This window comes from Nicotiana sylvestris, chromosome 6, assembly GCF_000393655.2.
Source record: "Nicotiana sylvestris chromosome 6, ASM39365v2, whole genome shotgun sequence".
Lineage (NCBI taxonomy): Eukaryota > Viridiplantae > Streptophyta > Magnoliopsida > Solanales > Solanaceae > Nicotiana > Nicotiana sylvestris.
In genome coordinates, this window is record NC_091062.1 from 141,218,438 (window position 1) to 141,237,781 (window position 19,344).

General features: G+C 35.7%; 3 protein-coding genes across 4 annotated transcripts; 2 read left to right on the forward strand and 1 right to left on the reverse strand.

The window, feature by feature from the left end:
- Nucleotides 1-827: 827 nt before the first annotated feature.
- On the forward strand, nt 828-3,327 carry LOC104238426 (uncharacterized). Its single transcript, XM_009792775.2, has 2 exons — nt 828-1,023; nt 2,587-3,327. Exons 1-2 carry the CDS (start codon nt 992-994, stop codon nt 3,131-3,133), a joined length of 579 nt encoding a protein of 192 aa, XP_009791077.1. The 5' UTR covers nt 828-991; the 3' UTR covers nt 3,134-3,327.
- Nucleotides 3,328-5,390: 2,063 nt separating this feature from the next.
- LOC104238436 (protein IQ-DOMAIN 13) lies at nt 5,391-11,309 on the forward strand. Of its 2 annotated transcripts, none has more exons than XM_009792788.2 (6): nt 5,391-5,859; nt 6,990-7,087; nt 7,363-7,986; nt 9,143-9,370; nt 9,731-9,862; nt 10,470-11,309. In XM_009792788.2, exons 2-6 carry the CDS (start codon nt 7,013-7,015, stop codon nt 11,148-11,150), a joined length of 1,740 nt encoding a protein of 579 aa, XP_009791090.1. In that variant the 5' UTR covers nt 5,391-5,859; nt 6,990-7,012; the 3' UTR covers nt 11,151-11,309. The 2 variants fall into 2 exon arrangements, with proteins under 2 accessions (XP_009791090.1, XP_009791097.1); XM_009792795.2 differs by having other exon boundaries at nt 9,143-9,367.
- A 3,591-nt stretch (nt 11,310-14,900) lies between these two features.
- LOC104222110 (uncharacterized) lies at nt 14,901-18,702 on the reverse strand. Its single transcript, XM_009773300.2, has 5 exons — nt 18,289-18,702; nt 16,341-16,409; nt 15,842-15,917; nt 15,701-15,765; nt 14,901-15,478 (listed from the first exon to the last, which is right to left on the reverse strand). Exons 1-5 carry the CDS (start codon nt 18,487-18,489, stop codon nt 15,398-15,400), a joined length of 492 nt encoding a protein of 163 aa, XP_009771602.1. The 5' UTR covers nt 18,490-18,702; the 3' UTR covers nt 14,901-15,397.
- Nucleotides 18,703-19,344: the final 642 nt, after the last annotated feature.

Below are 19,344 nucleotides of genomic sequence, written 5' to 3' on the forward strand. Positions count from 1 at the left end.
ACTTTGTTAACCCGATTGGGGTCGAATTTCATCTTGTAGATTTGAGCGAAGTTAATTTGGACTTGTTAATTCGATCGAGGTCGCATTTTGTCTTGTCAGTTTGAGCGAAGTCAACTTTGGCTTGTAGATTCGAGCACGATCGAATTTTGACTCGCCAACTTGGGCGGTGTTAGTTTTGACTTGTAAATTCGAGCAAGGTCGAGTTCTGACTTGCCAACTTGGGCGGAGTCAGTTTTGACATTGTAAATTCAAGCGAAGTTGAATTCTGACTTGCCAACTTGGGCGGAGTTGTTTTGACTTTGTAAATTCGAGCGAGGTCGAATTCTGACTTGCCAACTCAGGCGAAGTCAGTTTTGACTTTGTAAATTCAAGCGAGGTCGAATTCTTATGCAATTTTAGTTCTTAAGCACTAAATTTGCCATATCATTTGTGAGAACTTCATTAGTTCATTTCTTTCTTATGCAATTTGCTTTCTCTCGTTCCCCCATGTAAGAATTTTGAAAATGTTGTGCTTTAAATTATATTTTTCACTTAAATGGGCCCTTTTTAAGTAGTTGATCTGATAATGGGGTCCTAAAAATGACCAATGGTCTAAATGATAATTTTTCAAGGGTAAAAAAAAAGAAAGAAAAGCAACCAAATAATAATCTCACTCTCACTTTGCACTTTTGAAATTTGAATGTCAGCAAGAATCATTTGCCTGCTAAAGCAAAAAGGAAGAGCCTTATAATAAAGAAAAAGGATTATTATTATTAGGAAAAAAGAAAAAGAAAGCTCTAAATTAAGTTGCCAACCCATATTTCAGAAACTCTGTGTGTGTAGTTGATTATCATAAGTCTTTTCTTTGTTTCTTTTATAGTAAGTGTATTAGTATAATCCCAGATGAGAACAACTTTCTTTATTTATCATACTCTTCTTCTTCTTCTTCTTCTTTTCTCTGAAATTTCTCCATATCTTTATTCACTCACACCATCTTTGATCTTCTTTGTTAATGCAAGATCCAAAGAACTCTTCACAAGCAAGGTAACTTCTCTCCTTCCTCTTCTTCCTTTAATTTCAATTTTTTTTTTCTTTGAAGTTACATGCTGTCAATTTTACCCTGGGGTGGATGAAGAATCCTGAATTATAAACAAATGGTTTATCTTATACAAACTGGCAATATAAAGATTTTTACACTATTACTATAATTTAGTGTCAATTAATAAATATGTTGTAACACAAGAAGAGTTGTGATATGTGTCTTCACTAGTTATCCGGCATCACAAAATGTTTTGATCCCATTACAAAAAGAAAGTATATCGATGTTACTTAATTTTCAAATTAACCTAATTTTCATGACCTAACCAAGAAAACCTTGAGACATCAACAAGAAGAACCTGAGTTAATTTGATCAGTCGTGTTTTATAATTCCTATATAATTTACCCATAGAAAAAATACTACTACTACTCCTTCATGAGAAGATACGATCAAGATCAATTAGTGAAAGATATACTGACCTGACGAGGTAAGAGAAGACTAGTTGTCTCTTATGTTTCTCTTATTAACAACAAGGATATTTCCCTTGAATTGAGAAATGTAATATGCCTCAAGATGAGTTGTATTATTGCTCCCTAAGTCAAACTAGTCCAATTTATAAATGCGACACCTCCATACATTTTCAAGTTATTATTTTATCATATATTAGGGAAGTATTTTGGATTTGAATACGTAAATTGATACAAGACGGAGTTGCAATTAGCAGAATGCAATTCCAATCCCAAGTTGAATCCACCCCCGCCTCCCCCCCCCCCCAAAAAAAAAAAAATTGATGAAAAGTTGTTGTGCATAACTTAAAAGTGAATTCACTGCCTGTTAGTTGGGCTTTTTTACCTCAGCAAATGGCCCGATTTTCAGTATAGGCTGGTCTCTCCATGTGACGTAGAAATGACTCCAGGTAGTCACTCTAAAAAGGCTGCAATTTAGGAATTAATCAGTGCGTTCTGAATTTTAATTTTTCAGGACAAAAATATTATGAATTGTCCTAAATTCACGATAAAAATAAGTATTAATTAATCTCTAAATAGCATATATGAGAATGGGTATATGTGCACTTGCCCCTCATGTGACACAATACATTTTAGGCGCATATTAAAAGCCTTAACATCCTCTAAGATCAATGATTTCAACTGTTTGATAAAGACTGAATCAAACTTTGACCTAATCCTGAAGGACTTGTTCAACAGAACTGTCTAATGTCTATTCGTCCATCAATTAGAATTAGAAGTCTAGCCCTTTTCGAGAGTTCGATACAGTCTAGAGAATTTCAATTGACCTGCTTTTTGTGTGTCTGTGTGTGCTTTTTTTAATTTTATTTTTATGCTTGATGAGGACAACCATATTAAATACTCGTAGATGAATTAAACTTATACAGACAGACAGTATAAATATTAACCCGTTTTAGCAGGTTATTTGCATACTTCTTTTGGTTATTAGTTTATATTTACTATTGACAGTTACACGCGATTAAATTTCGTAATTATATAAATATTTTTTACGTCATATATAAAAGTTAAAACTGATCAATATATATACATATGTTTTTGTAGGAAGGCTTGGTACCAAAAAGCAATGGAAATGGCCTCTCTATGGAAAACCTTTGCCAAGCCAAGTGAAATTCCCACAAGAAATCCAACATTATGGAGAAGCATTTCAAAATCAACAGAGATTTCAACCACTACAAATAATTCCAATAATAGACAAAAGCTAAGAAGATGCACCTCTTTAAGGGTAGCAACTTCTTTTACTAGAGTTTGTCTATGTGCACCAATTTCTTCCTATACAGAAGTATTTCAAGTAGATCATGTTCCACCTAGAAAAAGTAATAGTTATCCTCCAATTAGATCAAAGCAAATCACCATTTCACAAGAAAGAATTCCAAGTGGAAGAATGAGTATGGAAGGAAGGAAAATATTTAGAGGAAAATCATTGACTGATGATGTATTAATGAGGAGATTTGTGGTTGAAGAAGAAGCAATGATGCAAGTTAGGAGAAGGAATCAAATGGAAGTTATTAGGAGAAGAAATTCTCTTAGAAGAAGAAAAAAACTTGGCCCGAGTCCTTTAAGTAGAATGGTTTTGGCTGAGGAAAATTGAACTTTTAGTTTCTAAATTACTACTTAATTTGCCATTGCCATTTGAGTTTGTCTCAGTTTTTTCTTAAATGGTGTTTGCCTCATGGTTTGTGTCTCTTGATGACACTTTTTTGACATTTTCTACCAAAAAGATAGTGATAATGAAAAATCTAAGGTTGTATCAACAAATATTATTTCGTGTAACATTAATTAATTTTTCGAGCCGAGGTTTATTGGAAACAACCTTTCTATCTTCATAAAATATGGATAAAGTTTACGTACACAGTACCTTCCCAAAAACCCACTTGTGGGCCGCACTGAATATGTTGTTGTTATTGATTAGTTATAATATTTCACGAAAACTCTAATACCAAGTAAATCGATATATATGTTTTATATCTGTATAAGCTTTTCCCATGAAGAGAAAAAGTAGGAAGTCAATCTTAGATAATAATTCCTTATTTTATTTTAATTATTCTCTTAATTAAGTTTTAGTCCTTGTCACATAGCTCATCAATCTAACATCAGAATTCACCATATTTTATGAATTTATTGTACCTTCTTAAAAGGGTCATAACTCAAACCAAAGGACAACAAAAATTCTTGGATCCTTTTGTGTAAGAAAGGGATGAAGTTGACCAGTATCTTAGTTAGGTGTTGCATCACCTAAACTACTTGATTTTGATTTAACATGACATCGAGCAAATTAATAAAAGAATATTGGTGATGCAATTGGAAGAGTATATATCAAGTAATGAACCGCAGCAACCAACGATCTCTAGCCCATGTTATGAGCATGAATTGCACCTGTGTCATTTTCAATTCCCTTTTGCTTTCGAACAGATCTAATTATTAAAGTTAGAAATGTTATAAATGAAGGTCAACCAGCTCTAATTTTGATCGTGTTGTTTTCCATTTGTATTAATACTGTATGTTTTTGTAAGTGGTTATTTCATTTATTATCGTTAATGTCGTAATTTAATTACGTAATATGGTGGTTTTACTTAAACTCAAACCTCCGCTTAAATACATTGTAATATCATGATACTTATTAGATTTGTTCTGGTAGCTTTTTTGCATTAAAATGAGTCGTGTGAATAGGTCATTTGGAGGCTATTTAGAACCACTAGGAACAGTGCTAATTTGATTCTGTCTTACATTTAGGAGAAAAACAAAAACAAAAAGTGAATGATAAAAAGTTTATTTATATTTGTTTAACGGAGCAACACGATTAAAATTAGTAGAGGACAAGAATGTCCATTATTGCTTGAGATAAGGAGATCGAAGTTCTCTAAACTGAGGGTCCAATGCCATCCATAATTTGTGATTAGAATTTGATTGCTATAAGTTTTTTCAAATATGGGCTATCGTGATGGCCAATTTTAGAAAGTAACATATGCCAAAAATTCAGTTGGTAAATTAAGCTTCAAAAGAAAAAAAAAAAAAAACAATAACACTAAAGTCAGGCGTTGGAGGAAGAAGAAAAGGAAATGCCTTGCTTATGTTATGTAGTGAAATTGATTTAGATTTTTCCAAACATAAAATTATTCAACTCGAAAGACTTAACATTAACAGCTGCAAATTTAAGCACAAATGACATAGTGATTAATTTGTAGATACTTAAAAAAAAATTCTCATGTTAGTGTCTCGTTTTACTGCAAAAGCGCTTGTGGTGTTTCGGTTGTGAAAACTAAGCTAGCGTTTGGATCAGTGGCGGATCCAAGAGTTGTCAAAATATAAATAATTAGATACATCAAAAAATCAAAGGGAGTCAATGTAAATAAATATACATAAAATAAAAAAAAATTATCTAGCAAAATAGCGTAATTTTCCGGCGAAGGTGTGTCGTTCGACACTCCTTGCTTCAATATTGCTCCGCCACTGGTTTGGATATAGATTTGGTTGAAATTTGAAAAAAAAAAGAGTTTTTGAAGATTTTGGATATGTATTTTACTTGAAAAGAATTTGAAGTTTTGTGAGTAAAAACATTCAAAATTTCAAAAACTACTCTAGAACTGTTTTTAGGATTCTGTCAAAAAAATAGTTAAAATCTATAGATAAATTGTATATATTTGAGAACATCATTTTAAAAAAAGCTCCCAAATTTTATGGCCAAATCGGGAGCTAAAAATTGTAGTATCACGTTTGTACTATGTTTCCTTTTAATTGTAAAAATAGCGCAAGATATCACTGTCATTGTCACCCCAATGTTGTCAAGACAAAAAATAATCCAAACGGAAATACAGATAAAGAACCAAACCTAATAGCTGAGGCTGGCCAAATTATTGAGTGACAAAGTGGCCAACCTCCCCTACCTCCAACCCCTGCCAAAGAAAAAAAAAACTTTTATTATTAATGTTTTTTATACTACTAATTAAGCTGCTCGGGTCAGCCTCCATTTCTAGTTTCGACTAACTAATTTGGTATTTGGGTATGTCTCCGTTAGTATTCACCAGGTAGGAGGAGTAGGGGAAAAAAGAAGTCAAAAAACGACAAAAAGAAAGGGGAAATCCAGCAAGCAACAAAGAACCAGATTCTGAAGTAGTTGGCTAATTTAGAGTCGAAAAGTCTAAAAGGAGCACCATCTTATTTTGTATATATGGAGCTGAGATTCTAGAGAGAGAGAGAGAGGACAAAAAGGGTAGCTGAAGGTGGAGGTAGCTCATCTTTTCTTCTAGCAGTTGCCTTTTGAGCTGTCGTTTCAGCTTTCTGAAAGGTTTTTATGGAAGAACTAAACCATCACTTGAGGTATACATACAAGAGTTCTTTCTTTTTTGAATTAATTTACTTTTCTGGGTCGATTTCTTAGGATTAATTCTGCATACTCTTCATGCTAATTTTAGGGATAAAAATGTCACCTTGTTTTTTTCTTTTTCAAAGATTCTTTATGGGAAAATTCAAATTTTTCTTCTTCGTTTCAAGTTAAGGATACTATTTCTTCTTGAAAAAAAACCCTTCTTCTTGTTTTTTCAACTCACTGTGTGGATGTGTGTTTCTGTATGGTGTAAGACTTGGTAGTGAAAATTGTGGGTCTGTCGTTTTTTTTTTTTTTTTTGTGAATGGTTTTTTTTTGGGGGGTTCTTGTATAATTTCTAAAATATTCTTTGTCCGTTACATTCTTCGTAACTGTCAAGGAAATAAGGACAAAGTAACATACTTTCCTTAAACCCTGTAATTTTAGCGTTACTGTAATAAAGTACCTCTCTTTATCTGTCGTATTCCTTGTGTGCTTTTTGTTAAAACCAGAAATTAAGCAGAAAAATGGACATCAAGGGTGAATAATTCTAATTATCTTGGTAGCTTGCAAAACAGCTAAAGGAATTGAAAAAAGATAAAGAAAGAGTATTATGAAATCATTTGGATGATAGATAACCTGAACTTCTGTTTGTTATGTTTCATTGCTAGTGACAAATTTACCCTTTTAGTTTGGTTCCATCTAGTTTTTGAAGGTTGAATTTGAAAATCAACTCAGATAATGAAATATCAACAGAAGAAATTAAAGGAACCATAAAAATCATTTTCCTGTTTGTCTTTCCCTTTTTCTTAATGGTTTTGTAAGCCCCCCCCCCCCCTTCCCGATCACCTTGTATCACCTGAATGTGCAAATTTAAACTTATGGAAAAGTCTCTACCTGATATCATTTACATAAAATACTAAACAAACAACTAAGGAAATTAGACGATTTGCAAATATTTGTGTTAGGTGTCACTGCCTTCTCATTGACATGCATCAAAATGCCTCCATCTGGATTTCGTTCTAGAATATTTCTGTTCAGTATAATAAGAAATTATGCGAATTTCATATGTGCACTTTTAGTATTATCAAATGTTGCTTTGGCGCTGGATGTGTTCAATTAAGTTTATTTTCCTTTTCTTCAGGTTGACACAGTAATGCTAGAAACATGGGTAAAAAAGGAGGTTGGTTTTATGTCCTCAAAAGGATTTTTGCGTGCAACTCCAGGAAGAAGCTTACTTATGTAAGTTTATAAAAATCCGATTCCTTTGAACTTGATTGTGTAAGATCATTGATGTTAGCTCATAAAGAAATAAACTACTTCAACAATTGATTCAGTTGTCCTTTTTTTTTCTTCCTAACTTCTAAAACTAGTTGAGATCCTGTTTTATAAAATGGACCATGATCGCCTTAAATATTACTGAATAGATTATATCAGGACTGGGGGAAGAACTTGCAGGATATCTATGGTTCAAACATTGTAATACAACCCTTACCTTAATTGGATGATTGTTACAGGGATCAGCGAAGAAAAATGCTAAGGAAAAGAAGAAGGCTCGTAGAATACTGAGACATGGAGAGTTCAAATCATTCCTCTTTCGAGAACCAAGCAGTATTGAGAAAATACTGGGGGAAGTTGATGATCAGAAACTACTTGTTAGGCCTCCTGCTTCTGAACAATCTGGCGTTCCATCTGCATTGCCTGTGAGACCAACTTCCCCGAGAATCAGTTCACCTAGAGCTGCATCTCCTCGAAGTTCTTATAGTGCTGCATCTCCTAGGGCTGCTTCTCCAAGGATCGCCTCTCCAAGAGCAGCTTCTTCGAGCGTCATCTCTCCTAGTGCAGCTTCTCCAAGGGCTACCTCTCCTAGGGCAGCTTCTCCAAAGGCTACCTCTCATAGGGCAGCTTCTCCAAAGGCTATCTCTCCTAGGGCAGCTTTTCCAAAGGCTATCTCTCCTAGGGCAGCTTCTCCAACGGCTACCTCTCCTAAGGCAGCTTCTCCGAGGGTCTCTTCCCCTAGAGCTACTTATCCTGAGGTGAGTAGGAACCACAAAGAGATTAGCTATGCTAAGAGACTAGAACCAACTTTGACGCTCCATCTTGCAGCAACCAAGATACAGGGAGCCTACAGACGGCACATGGTAAGGTTCAAGATAACTCCCTCATGCAATGTTTGGCTGAAAATAGCATTTAACAACATAGCTTGATTTTTGTGAGCTAGCTAGATCTTGAGTGATAAGTTATAAGTCATGTTATTGCAAACTCATGATATAACTTTAATTAGCCTGCCAAGTAATCGTTTCCATGTCTGCTGCAACTATTTATTTTTGGCAAAGATAAGCATCAAAATGAAAGAGTAAATTAATTATGTGATGAGCTTTGTGCTCTCTTAAATATTTGTGGCTCTCTTAGTCTAAGATTTGGGCGCTTTTTCTATGGAGAAATTCCCTACTGTATGTTACAGAACCTGGTAACAGGTAAACAAAGTTCTAGCCCTCTTATTAAAGCGTGTATGAGTTTCATGGTTTCAGGCACATTTCTACCTACAAAGTTAGTTTCTACCACTATTGGTCTTATTACTGCAGTTCCACTTGATCTGCAGAAATCCTTTGATCTTTGTCACTGAGTATTTACTTTATGATAGTTTGACTTGAGCATTTAAGCTTCACGATTCATTCTTATATTCTGAGCTTCTGGAGATCTTATACCTGTCACTATTTCTTTTAGTAGATTGTCTGTGAAACGGACAAAATTTAACTGATCATAGAAAGACCACTTTCCTTGGCCAGGAACTCCTTTCTTTATGAAATTTTCATAAAAATAAAGTAACTTGCAGATTATCTGAAATAGGGTATAAAACCAGAGATTGAATTTTTTTAAAATCGTTTTCAAGAAACTAGTGAGTTCCTCCATTTCTGGTACTAATGGCTTTACTGCTAAAGAATTATGCTCGTGAAGCATGGAAAATTCAGAGTCTGCATTCGTCTGTCAAAAGCTTCTTGGATATTCGAGTAATTTAGTTATTTTCAGCTTGTTAGAAAATCTTTTTATGTCAAAGAAAACAATATAGAATTGCGCGTTATGATTGTTACTCCTCTTGATTCAAGTAGGGGGTGAATAGAAGTTCACTGCTCATAAAAAGATTGAAAAGAAAAACATTAGACTCCTTTCCCATTTTCTCCCTTTCCCTGAACAGTTCATATTGGTGGGACAAGAATATATTTGGTTCCAAAGAGAGTATATCAATTGCTAATAATAAGTGTTATATGTCCTATGCGAATGTCCTCTGCTTTACAGGGAAGGAGGAGTTTCAGGTCTTTGAGGGGTTTAGCAAGACTTCAAGGAGTGGTCAGAAACAGAAATGCAAAGCGGCAGACAGCAAATGCCATGAAGCAAATGCAGCTTCTAGTTAGGGTTCAAATGCAAATTCAGTCAAGGAGAACTCAGATGTTCCAGACACTCCAAAGTCAAGCTTACACGAATGATAAAGAAGCTGAGAGCACCCTAAGCAAATGGACTCAGGTGGTAAGTTTAAACTGCTACATATCTTGAGGTGTTCACCTATTTAGTGGTGTTGATTTAGGCTGATGCCATATCTTGGAGGAACTGTTTGCGTACATTCTTTAGTTGATTTAATTTTATTCAATTAAATTGTGTGTTTTTCCTCATTATTGGTGCTTTTGCTCCTTGATTATCTTGTGAAAGAATTGATGGATTCTTCCAATGGTCAAAGATGGTATGCAGCTTCTTCAACAATGCCATTTAAATTCTAGGATTTTTGCACATATACTGCGGTATAAGGATATGAGAGTTCTCGAATCGTTCTTTTCTTTTTCAAACATATTTTGAATTACCTCTGATGTTAAAATCGAAATTTTGGTTTAGACTGAGGCAGGTAACCATGATGATTGGGATAATAGTGTGCTAACTAAAGAAGAGGTAGAAGCAAGGCGTCGAGAAAAAGTGGAGGCCGTAATCAAGAGGGAGAGAGCAATGACCTATGCATATTCTCACCAGGTACAAGCTTATGTCCTTTAGCAATTAAAGAATCTGTGGTGGGAAAGAGGTCCATAGGTGTAAATTTGCTTTTATCATGCCAGAAATTCATCATTCTATTTCGTGCAACCTGTGGAAATGCCAAGTTATTTAGATATTTTCTCTTAGCGCTTCTCTTGCTTACCACTTCTTTCTATTATACAAGTTGCAGTACTAAGTGCATCATAACAGTTTCTCGCCATCTGTTTCGCCAAGTTATTTAGATATTTTCTCTTAACAGTTCTCTTCTTACCAAGTCTTTTACATAATACAAGTCCTGGTGCTAAGTCATCACAAAAATTTCTCGCTGTTTGTTGCTCTTGTTGTTTTTGGCTAACCTTAAGCCAGCGCCTTTGCACTTCAAAGACTTCAAAAACAAAATGCCCTTGGCAAATTGCCACAAACGTCAGAACTTTCAATTATCTTGTTTCCACTTCCTATTAGTGATTATCAAGGTAGGACATTTAATATCACATTGGTTCAAAGTACTTGAACATTGTGTGTTATTGTTGGGTAAGACATGTTGACAAACTCAATACACTTATTACTCTATGATGGCTTACCGTGTCTGCGTTCCTCTTTCTATCAGTTGGGGAAAAGCAACCCTAAATCAGCTGTGGACATCCGAGCTAGTGGAATTCCTTGGTGGTGGAACTGGTTGGATCACCAGCTACCTCCAGGAAATGATTCCGAGAGCCAATCTGCTGTGAAAGACGTCCATGTAACTCCACCAAGGGAAATTTCAGAGCACAAACCAAGTCCATGGCGTCTAAGTCATAACTTCAGACGCCTCCATTTAGATAATGACAGTCATGAATCAGTTACACCGAGGTCAACTAAGTCCGCAGTTCCACTAAGGGGCAAACTAATGCATACTCCCAGAAGAGCATCATCACCAATGAGCAGCATGAGCGTATCAAATTACTCAAGACGCCGAGCTAGTGCTGCTAATTCCCCTTTCAGTCACTCCTTTAAGGATGACGACAGCCTCACGAGCTGTCCTCCTTTTTCAGGTCCCAGTTACATGTCACCAACCATCTCAGCCAGAGCTAAATTCAGAGGAAAAAGCATTCCTGAGGAGAGAAACACAGGTAGCACCCCATCAAACAGCTCAAGGAGGAGGTTATCGTTCCCTTTGACTCCAAGGTCGTCTGGCAAAGATGCTACTTCTCTAAGGGATCACGAGTCTACGGGAGATCATATGAGTGTGGGTTCTACTGCTTCGACACCCTCTGTAGTTGGAAGGAAACCATTTAACAGATTTGTGTGATTATATATCTTGTATGACTTCTTTTGACGTCTGTATTTAGCTCCGAACGTGGTGGGTTTTTTCTTTTCTTTTTCTTTTGATGTGTATTTATTGGTGTATGATGTTCACACAATACTGATGTAAAATAATGAAGTATGTCAATCTAGACGGTTTTGCAAAGATTCAGTGTGCCCATTCTCTTTATTAAGGGAAAGAAATCAGGTGTTTCAATGATCATATGCTTGAACACAGATGTTTACATTTTTTGGAACTTTAGTGTAAGATGTTAGAATGTTTATGAGACAAAATTTGCGTGTACTCCTAAGCTCCCAGGGGGTACCTTTTTTAATTTTTCATAAAATGAATGGGGGTGTCATTTGTGTTGAAGACTATTCAAAGTTGGAGTCGAAAATTTAAATTATTTAGGATTTTGTATTTGCTAGTTTTTTAGATTATTGTTTAAATATTGGTCGCCATGACCGAAATTCTTGTTCCCCAACCTATAACAAATAGAACGTACATTGATATGAAAAAAAGGAAAACTTAGTGTCATTTCTTCTTCTTTTATTTCATAATTTTTTAAAAAGTAATTTTGTTATAAATTCTACAATTTTAAAAGAAAACGTATTAGGTCACAAGGACTTACTTGGTAGCTATATTTAAACTTTAGGTAGAACATAAAAATGCCTATATTTTCACTCTGCAAATATAGTAAGTAATTTTCCTTATAGTACCACACCTTTAAATTAATGATCCCTGTTAAAGAGTTTTTGATAAAGAATATGAAATAGTGAGTATCTCTAATAGAAGTATTGAATGTTTGAAGTTGTCAAATATCCCACATCTGTGGTTAACACTTTTGTTTGGGATTTTTTCCCTATAAAATGAGGCCTAATGTTTAGGATTTAAACACACCTCTTATTTGCCTTCTTATCTTCTTAAGACATTTGTATCTTCTCTCTTTAATATTATTTCACTTGTATTTTTGGAGTGGACTAAAATATTGGTTGTGTTCGAGAAAATAGGCAAAATTGGTCGAACCTCGTAAATTCAGGTGTTCCTTTTAGTGTTGCTTTATTGTCTTATTTATTATTTGGTGGTTGTCATAATTTTTGGTATAGTAGTTGTGACTCATTCACACTATATACATTTGGCTTTCGCAACAATTGATATCAAAGCCAAGGTACTGTCTAAGTATGCTATGTGGTTGCAACATAGTCTGATCTTCCATATCAGAAAAGATTTATCTTGGTAACTGAGTCAAGGTTTTGTCTGAGTATGCTCTGTGGTTGCAGCTTAATCTGATCTTCCACACCATAAAGGAAATAATCTTGATTTGTGTCGTCAGCTATTAAATAATATTTGTGTCAAAGATGGGAGACAATAAACAAGAAGAATCTACATCAAGTGTCAACAATACGTCATTATTGGCATCTTCGCTTATGACAAAAATTGTGTCAAATGCAAAATTTGCGGTAGAAATTTTTGACGGGTCAGGACATTTTAGGATGTGGCAAAGCGAGGTTCTAGATGTCCTTTTTCAATTGAAGAAAAAAGACCAGATGTTATTGGAGAAAAGATTGGAGAATTATCAACCGTGTTGCTTGCGGTACCATTTGATCCTACCTTGCTAGAGAGCAGAAATATCCATACACAAAGGAAACTTCTGCAAGTAAATTATTGGAAAGTACTGGAGGATAAATTTTTGAAGAAAAACAGTCAAAATTGTACATGAAGAAGAGACTGTTTTACTTCACCTATGTTCCTGGTACCACGATGAATGAACATATCACCAGTTTCAATAAGTTGGTCACATATTTGCAAAATATGGATGCAACTTTTGATGATGGTGACTTGGCCTTGATGTTGTTGGGGTCACTTCCTGATGCGTACGAGCACCTTGAAACTACTCTACTCCATGGGAATGACGAAATTTCTCTCAGAGAAGTTTGTTCGGCTTTGTACAGCTATGAACAAAGAAAGGGAGAAAAACAGAAGGGCGGAGAAGGAGAAGCACTAGTTGTGAGGGGTCGTCCTCAAAATCAAATGAGGACAAAGAAAGGAAGATCCAAGTCAAGATCTAGACCCAGCAAAGATGAATGTGCATTTTGTCGAGAAAAGGGGCACTGGAAGAAAGACTGTCCGAAGTTGAAGAATAGGGCCAAACATAACAATGGAAAGGCCATTATGGATTCAAATGTAGTTGATGGTGATGATTCAGACTTCTCATTAGTTACAACAAATCCATCAACATTATCAGACATATAGTTGATGGACTCGGCTTGTAGCTATCATATGTGTCCCAACAGGGACTGGTTCGTGAATTTTCAAGAAGGAGAATATGGAGTCGTCCACACAGCGGATAACAGCCCTCTTACCTCATATGGAATTGGTTTAATATGATTAAGGAACCATGATGGAATGATCAGAACATTAACAGATGTTCGATATGTACCGGGTTTGAAGAAAAATCTCATCTCTATGGGAGCCCTAGAATCAAAAGGGTTCAAAATCATTGCAGAAAATGGAGTGATGAGAGTATGCTCTGGTGCACTAGTAGTAATGAAGGCTAATTGGAAGAACAATAACATGTACCGTTATCGCGGTAGTACAGTTATTGGGACAACGACAGTAACATCCAGTGACGAAAAAGAGGCAGAAGCAACCAGGCTATGGCACATGCGCTTGGGACATGCTGGAGGAAAATCCTTGAAAACTCTATCAGATCAAGGATTGTTAAAAGGAGTAAAGGCTTGCAACTTGGAGTTTTGCGAGCATTGTGTCAAAGGGAAACAGACAAGGGTTAAATTTGGTACAACGATCCATAATACTAAAGATATTTTGGATTATGTACACTCTGATGTTTGGGGTCCTTCCAAAACACCTTCATTGGGTGGTGTCACACCTCTTTTTTTCCTACACCCCGGAAAGGGTATAAGGGAGTTTTTTTCAACTTAAAGTGACAATCGAAACGGGATTCATTTATTATTAAAAATTCAGAGTCGCCACTTGGGATAATTTATGGTGTCCCAAGTCACCGGTTCAAATCCCGAATCGAGGAAAAGATTGACTCTGTTTTACAGTCCGCGAACACAGAAATCCGGGTAAGGAATTCTGTTAACCCGGGAGAAGGTGTTAGGCATTCCCGGGTTCCGTGGTTCTAGCACGGTCGCTCAACTGTTATAATTGGCCTATTATCTGATTTTAATACATGTTTTAGCCTATGGTTCAATTTTAACTTATTAACTGCTCTTATTCATTTTTAGGAAGATTGCAACGTCATTTAAAACATGTCTTGAACCACGTCACATAAATGCACCCGCCGTCCACGACACATTTTATTTAACATTGTTGGGATTTGGATTTAGGTCACATGAAATGCACACCCGAGTTAAAAGGAATGAAAAGCTTTACTAAGGAAAGAAAATTTCCCATCTATTCTTGTTTGTGCCAAAATTTAAGTAGATGCCAAAAAGCTCTGCTACAAGCTCGGTTTAAATGGATTGCAAAAGAAATCAAACAATTTATGGCTTAGCAATCCCTTCACATTTCGCTTAACCTTGCTCGAAGATAGAATACGAGCGAACAAAGTTTAAGACTGGCACTGCCTAATTGGTTGAGAAGTGAACTTAGAGAGAACTAGAGAGCACTATTACCTTGCTATGTGTAACGGCTACAAAATGGTTGTTACATTTCTTACGGTCCAACTTAGCTATGGCTAATAGCTACCCTTACAGACCATTCATCGGAAAAGAATCTGCAAGTGTGAAAAATTGTAAAGCAATTGGTCTATTAATTCTGAGAGTTATCAATTTCAGTTTTGCAAGGGCTAGATCGAATACAGTACGATGGTAGAATTGAAACTCATGATATTCCCCCATCATTGTGAAAGAGAAACATCAATGCTAGCTATCATAATAAAAGAAAACGTTTCTCGTTTCACTAGTCAATTTTGTCTTCTATTTCAAAAATCTCAAGAGTAGCTGGTTGTTCTAAAACCTCAAGAAGAAGAAGTTGCAGCTACAGAGTTGTTCATCACTTTCCATATCAGAGTATTCAAGAATAGGAACACAAGCATAGCAAGAATGTTTCAGACGCCACAATCAAGTTACTATGCAATCACTCTTCATCAGTGATGGAAAAAGATTCAGTGGTTTCAAAAGTATCCTTTGTTGTAGTGGCTTCCTGTATACCGCACATGCCATGCACCTCTTAAGAGTATATCTAACTGGGATTTTCAGCTACATTGTACTCAATGCACAGATACATTACGAAGATGGTCCTCGAGGTCTTGGCTTTGCGTAGCCTAGACTGATAAGCTTTTGCATCAACTTTTTCTCAGCAGCAGCCTGAATCCGCAATAAAGGGAGAGTGAGAATCATACCAACAGTTAGGGAGATACGCACAAGATCCAAAAGATAGAAATCTACTATTCCATGTAGTTATCAGCTATATAAACTGAAATGACATCCAAATAGAATTTTGGAAGAGGGATAACAATTACACAAACATGCAGAGGGGGAACCTAGAAAAAGGAGGATAAACAGAGTGGAAGTAGAAAGAGATCAAACCTCAAGCATGGGGCTGTTCTTGGGGATATTACAAGCTAGTACAACATTGAGTCCAGTCTTAAGAACTGCAAAAAGAGTCATGTCAGACAATATATCTTAGAAAAAGGAATGAAAACTGACTTAATTTGGCTGGTGACATACCTAATCTACGGGCAATACCAGATCCTGTATTATCAGATGTTCCTCCGGTCAAGGAACTGACCGCAACGGTACCGCTCTGCACAAGACAGAAAGAGTGTAACAACTGAAATAGACAAGCCAAATCACAGCCATCGTCACCCTCTCAACGATAACATACATCCCCCACTAAAAAATCTATTTGTTTAAAGGGATACGAAGAAAAAATCTATTTGTTTAAAGGGATACGAAGAAAAGTCTATGTGCGAGTATATTTCTGTGGAGGTTTTTGAAATCTCATTTTGAGTTTTCCTTGTTCTCAATCCAAGTTATTTTCAGTGTTCTTTTCAATTTTGTTTCGGATACTTACATAATCAATATAGCGTTTTCTTTAGGAGTATAATCCAATATTACTATCTCTGTTCTCATTAACTTTATTCAAAAGCAATTACAAAGATGGGCAAGAAAGGTAGCAGTAGAAGGAAAAAGTTGAAGAGCGATATAAGTCAAGTTCCAAACTTACAGGTCTTGCTGGAGCAGCTGCATACAGATTCCCAAATTTGGCTGAAGTGCAACCGATCCAAGCATATATCTAGAAAGGATGAAAAGAGATTATTGCGAATGAAGAGTAACCTGTTTTCAATTTTGAAGACATTCCACACTTGTAATTAACAAAATCAATAACCATAACAACTAATCAAGAAATTCGTTCTTTCTATACAGTACATTTAAGTCTGTCTGGATTAAAGATGTAAGCAAGTCACAAATGTATCAACAGGATCATTAATGCTCCTTCAAAATGCTAACATTTGTATTAAATTAAAAACTCTCAGTTTTCTATCGTATTTGTTGTTGAAGGTAAACTTCTAACAGTGATACACAAATACAAAGAATAACCAAAGAAAGCCCTCAAATTGCAATAGTATGATCCACATGGACCCCCTCTATAGTTTCAGAGATACAACAATTACTATGCCTCAATCCAAAAAAGTTGGGCCGGCTATATGAATTCTCGCTGACCATATTTATCCAACTAAATTCATCTCAGACCAACATATGAAAAACAAAAATAAAAATAAAAAGTACTAGAAGTTCTCTTTATTTTTTTAATGGCATAAAATCAGGGCTAGAAGACTCCTGGGCATTGGACATAAACTACCTGTACTAACATAACTAAAACATAATTTTTACTAACTTCTTCCACGTGATGTTAGACCAACCTCGTTCCCTTTTAACACCTTCACTCGTCATGGTTTCACACCAACAGACCGGTACATATGGAGGTCGACGCATGATAAGACCAAGCTATCTCAAGCGACTTTCTCTCATTTTGTCCTCAAGGTATACTATTTGTACCTTCCGGTGAATGTAATTATTTTTAATCCTATCCAACCTTGTATGGCCATACATCCATCGAAAATATATGCATCTTTGCGACACTAATCTTGTGTATGCATTGGACTTTAGCAGCCCAACATTCACTCCCATATAATATTGTTGATCTTATAATTGTTCTATAGAGTTTACCTTTCACTTTGGTAGGCATCCTTTTATCATATAACAACCCAGTAGCACTTCTACATTTCAACCGTCTGATTTTGATCCTATGTGTAACATCTTCATCTATAATCTCAAAAATAAAGAAAAACATTCCAGAGCATAGTAAACCAGTGTCTCTCAACTAAATTCAGCACCCTTCGCACATAGTATTAAGTACGTGACAAATCAAATACCAGAAGTATTTATATAGGAAGTATCTGACTTGTACTTTTAGTACCTCGGTAGTTAACCTTCCTGTGACTTCAGCTGCTACTTTCGTTCATAACCAATATAGAGTTATGAACATTAATCAATCACTAAGATGTCACTCACAACTAAAGTTAGGATTGGTCAAGTGAATTCTCTGAAACCTTTTTGCTCAATTTGGACCTATATCATTCCAATACTACTTTGCTCATATATGATTTTTGCCTTTTTAAGGCAAATTCGAGTTTTTTTAGAACTAGAGGATCTCTGAATCTCACATTTATTCTTACACCAGTATATAAGCCTTTAACCATACTAAAAGTTCTTGGCCAACACTATAGCTAATGTAAGAGTACTAACAGTAACCAAACCTTAACCCCAATGAGTTGGTAGTCTATACAATTCCTTAGCTTCCATTGCGTTTCGTCCTTAACTAAGTCCACATTAACTCCGTGAAACTGCAGTGTTTTCCGAGACAAATTCCCTCCATGTGATTTTAGATCAACCTCATTTTCGAACACCTTAGGCCTCATTTATCGAAGTGTAAGTATTTATGGACCAATGGCTGAACTATCTCGGCCGATATTTGCACCATTTGTTGGATGTAGCTACTTCTAGTCTTGTTAAATAGTGACTAGTTTGGCTTTTCACTAAGTTCTGATAATTAGATAGCAACATAGCTACTTATTACTAGATAAAAAATGGAGTAAGGGAGCTAAGGAAACCTGTTTCTGAAGACGAATGATCTGAAAGTGAAGAGTAGCATCGTCAGAGACTTCAGAAAAGCACGTGACCTGCACGCCACTTCCATCATCATCTTTTTCTGCAATTTTCAACTGATTCATTGTGTCCGTAACAACGTCAACTCTTCCGTTGGAGAATGAGGAGGAGGATGGTGATTCCTCTAATCCTTCTCGCAAATCCATTCTCAGAAAAACTAGCGAAGAAAATCGAATTGAACTGTGAAGATTAACTAAATCTGTACAAAACGAATAAGCAAAATCAAAATTTCAGAGTTGAACAGGGGATTTTGGAGTGTTACACAAGAGATGAGTCTCGGGTCACCCGTGAAATGCCACGGGTAGGGAAGATCCGAACCATGTTAAGGTGCTATATACTGTTTAAACCCAAATCACCAGACGTGTCAAATGGACTTTGATTTACAAGAAGCCTTGGAAATGAATTTTGTTTTACAAGAATAGCCTTGAAAGTGGGTCATCTTGAATTTTTTACGCGTTTACCTATGGGCAAACCTTCAAGTTTAAAAAGTTTTGTTCATGCGATAAAACTTTTAAATTTTGATGGTTTGCCCGCGAGGCAAATAAGAACAAAAGAATTGCCCATGGACCCGGTAGCAGAGCCAGATTTTTTATCAGGGTATCAAAATATATAAAAATAAATATATCATGAAATTAAGACCTTTTTTTTTTGTGTGTGTGGTTAAAATAGACGTATAAGCTAATAAACAAGTCATAACTCGATTTTGTTCAAATATTGTTCACAACGAACATGAATTATAACTTAATATGTTTAACTTAGGGGTGTTCAAATCGAATCGGAGAACCGTACCAAACGAAAAATCAAACAAACCGATTAAAAAACCCGACTAGGTTTGGTATTGAGTAAAAAAATCCGAACCAAGACATATAAATATATAATTTTTATATATATTTTAAAGACTTTATATTAAATTTTCTTTAAAGAATGTAGAAATATTTGGGATCCTCTCATGTGTTAACCTTGAAAGCGTACATTAACGGGAAATAATTGTTACCCGACTA

Coding starts and splice junctions, on each gene's coding strand:
- LOC104238426 (XM_009792775.2), top strand. CDS start 992: ATGCAAGATCCAAAGAACTCTTCACAAGCAAG. Junction 1,024..2,586: donor AAGAACTCTTCACAAGCAAG/GTAACTTCTCTC, acceptor ATGTTTTTGTAG/GAAGGCTTGGTACCAAAAAG.
- LOC104238436 (XM_009792788.2), top strand. CDS start 7,013: ATGGGTAAAAAAGGAGGTTGGTTTTATGTCCTCAAAAGGATTTTTGCG. Junction 7,987..9,142: donor GAGCCTACAGACGGCACATG/GTAAGGTTCAAG, acceptor TCTGCTTTACAG/GGAAGGAGGAGTTTCAGGTC. Junction 9,371..9,730: donor TAAGCAAATGGACTCAGGTG/GTAAGTTTAAAC, acceptor ATTTTGGTTTAG/ACTGAGGCAGGTAACCATGA.
- LOC104222110 (XM_009773300.2), bottom strand. CDS start 18,489: ATGGATTTGCGAGAAGGATTAGAGGAATCACCATCCTCCTCCTCATTC. Junction 15,766..15,841: donor TGGTATTGCCCGTAGATTAG/GTATGTCACCAG, acceptor CTCTTTTTGCAG/TTCTTAAGACTGGACTCAAT. Junction 15,479..15,700: donor AGAACAGCCCCATGCTTGAG/GTTTGATCTCTT, acceptor TTGCGGATTCAG/GCTGCTGCTGAGAAAAAGTT.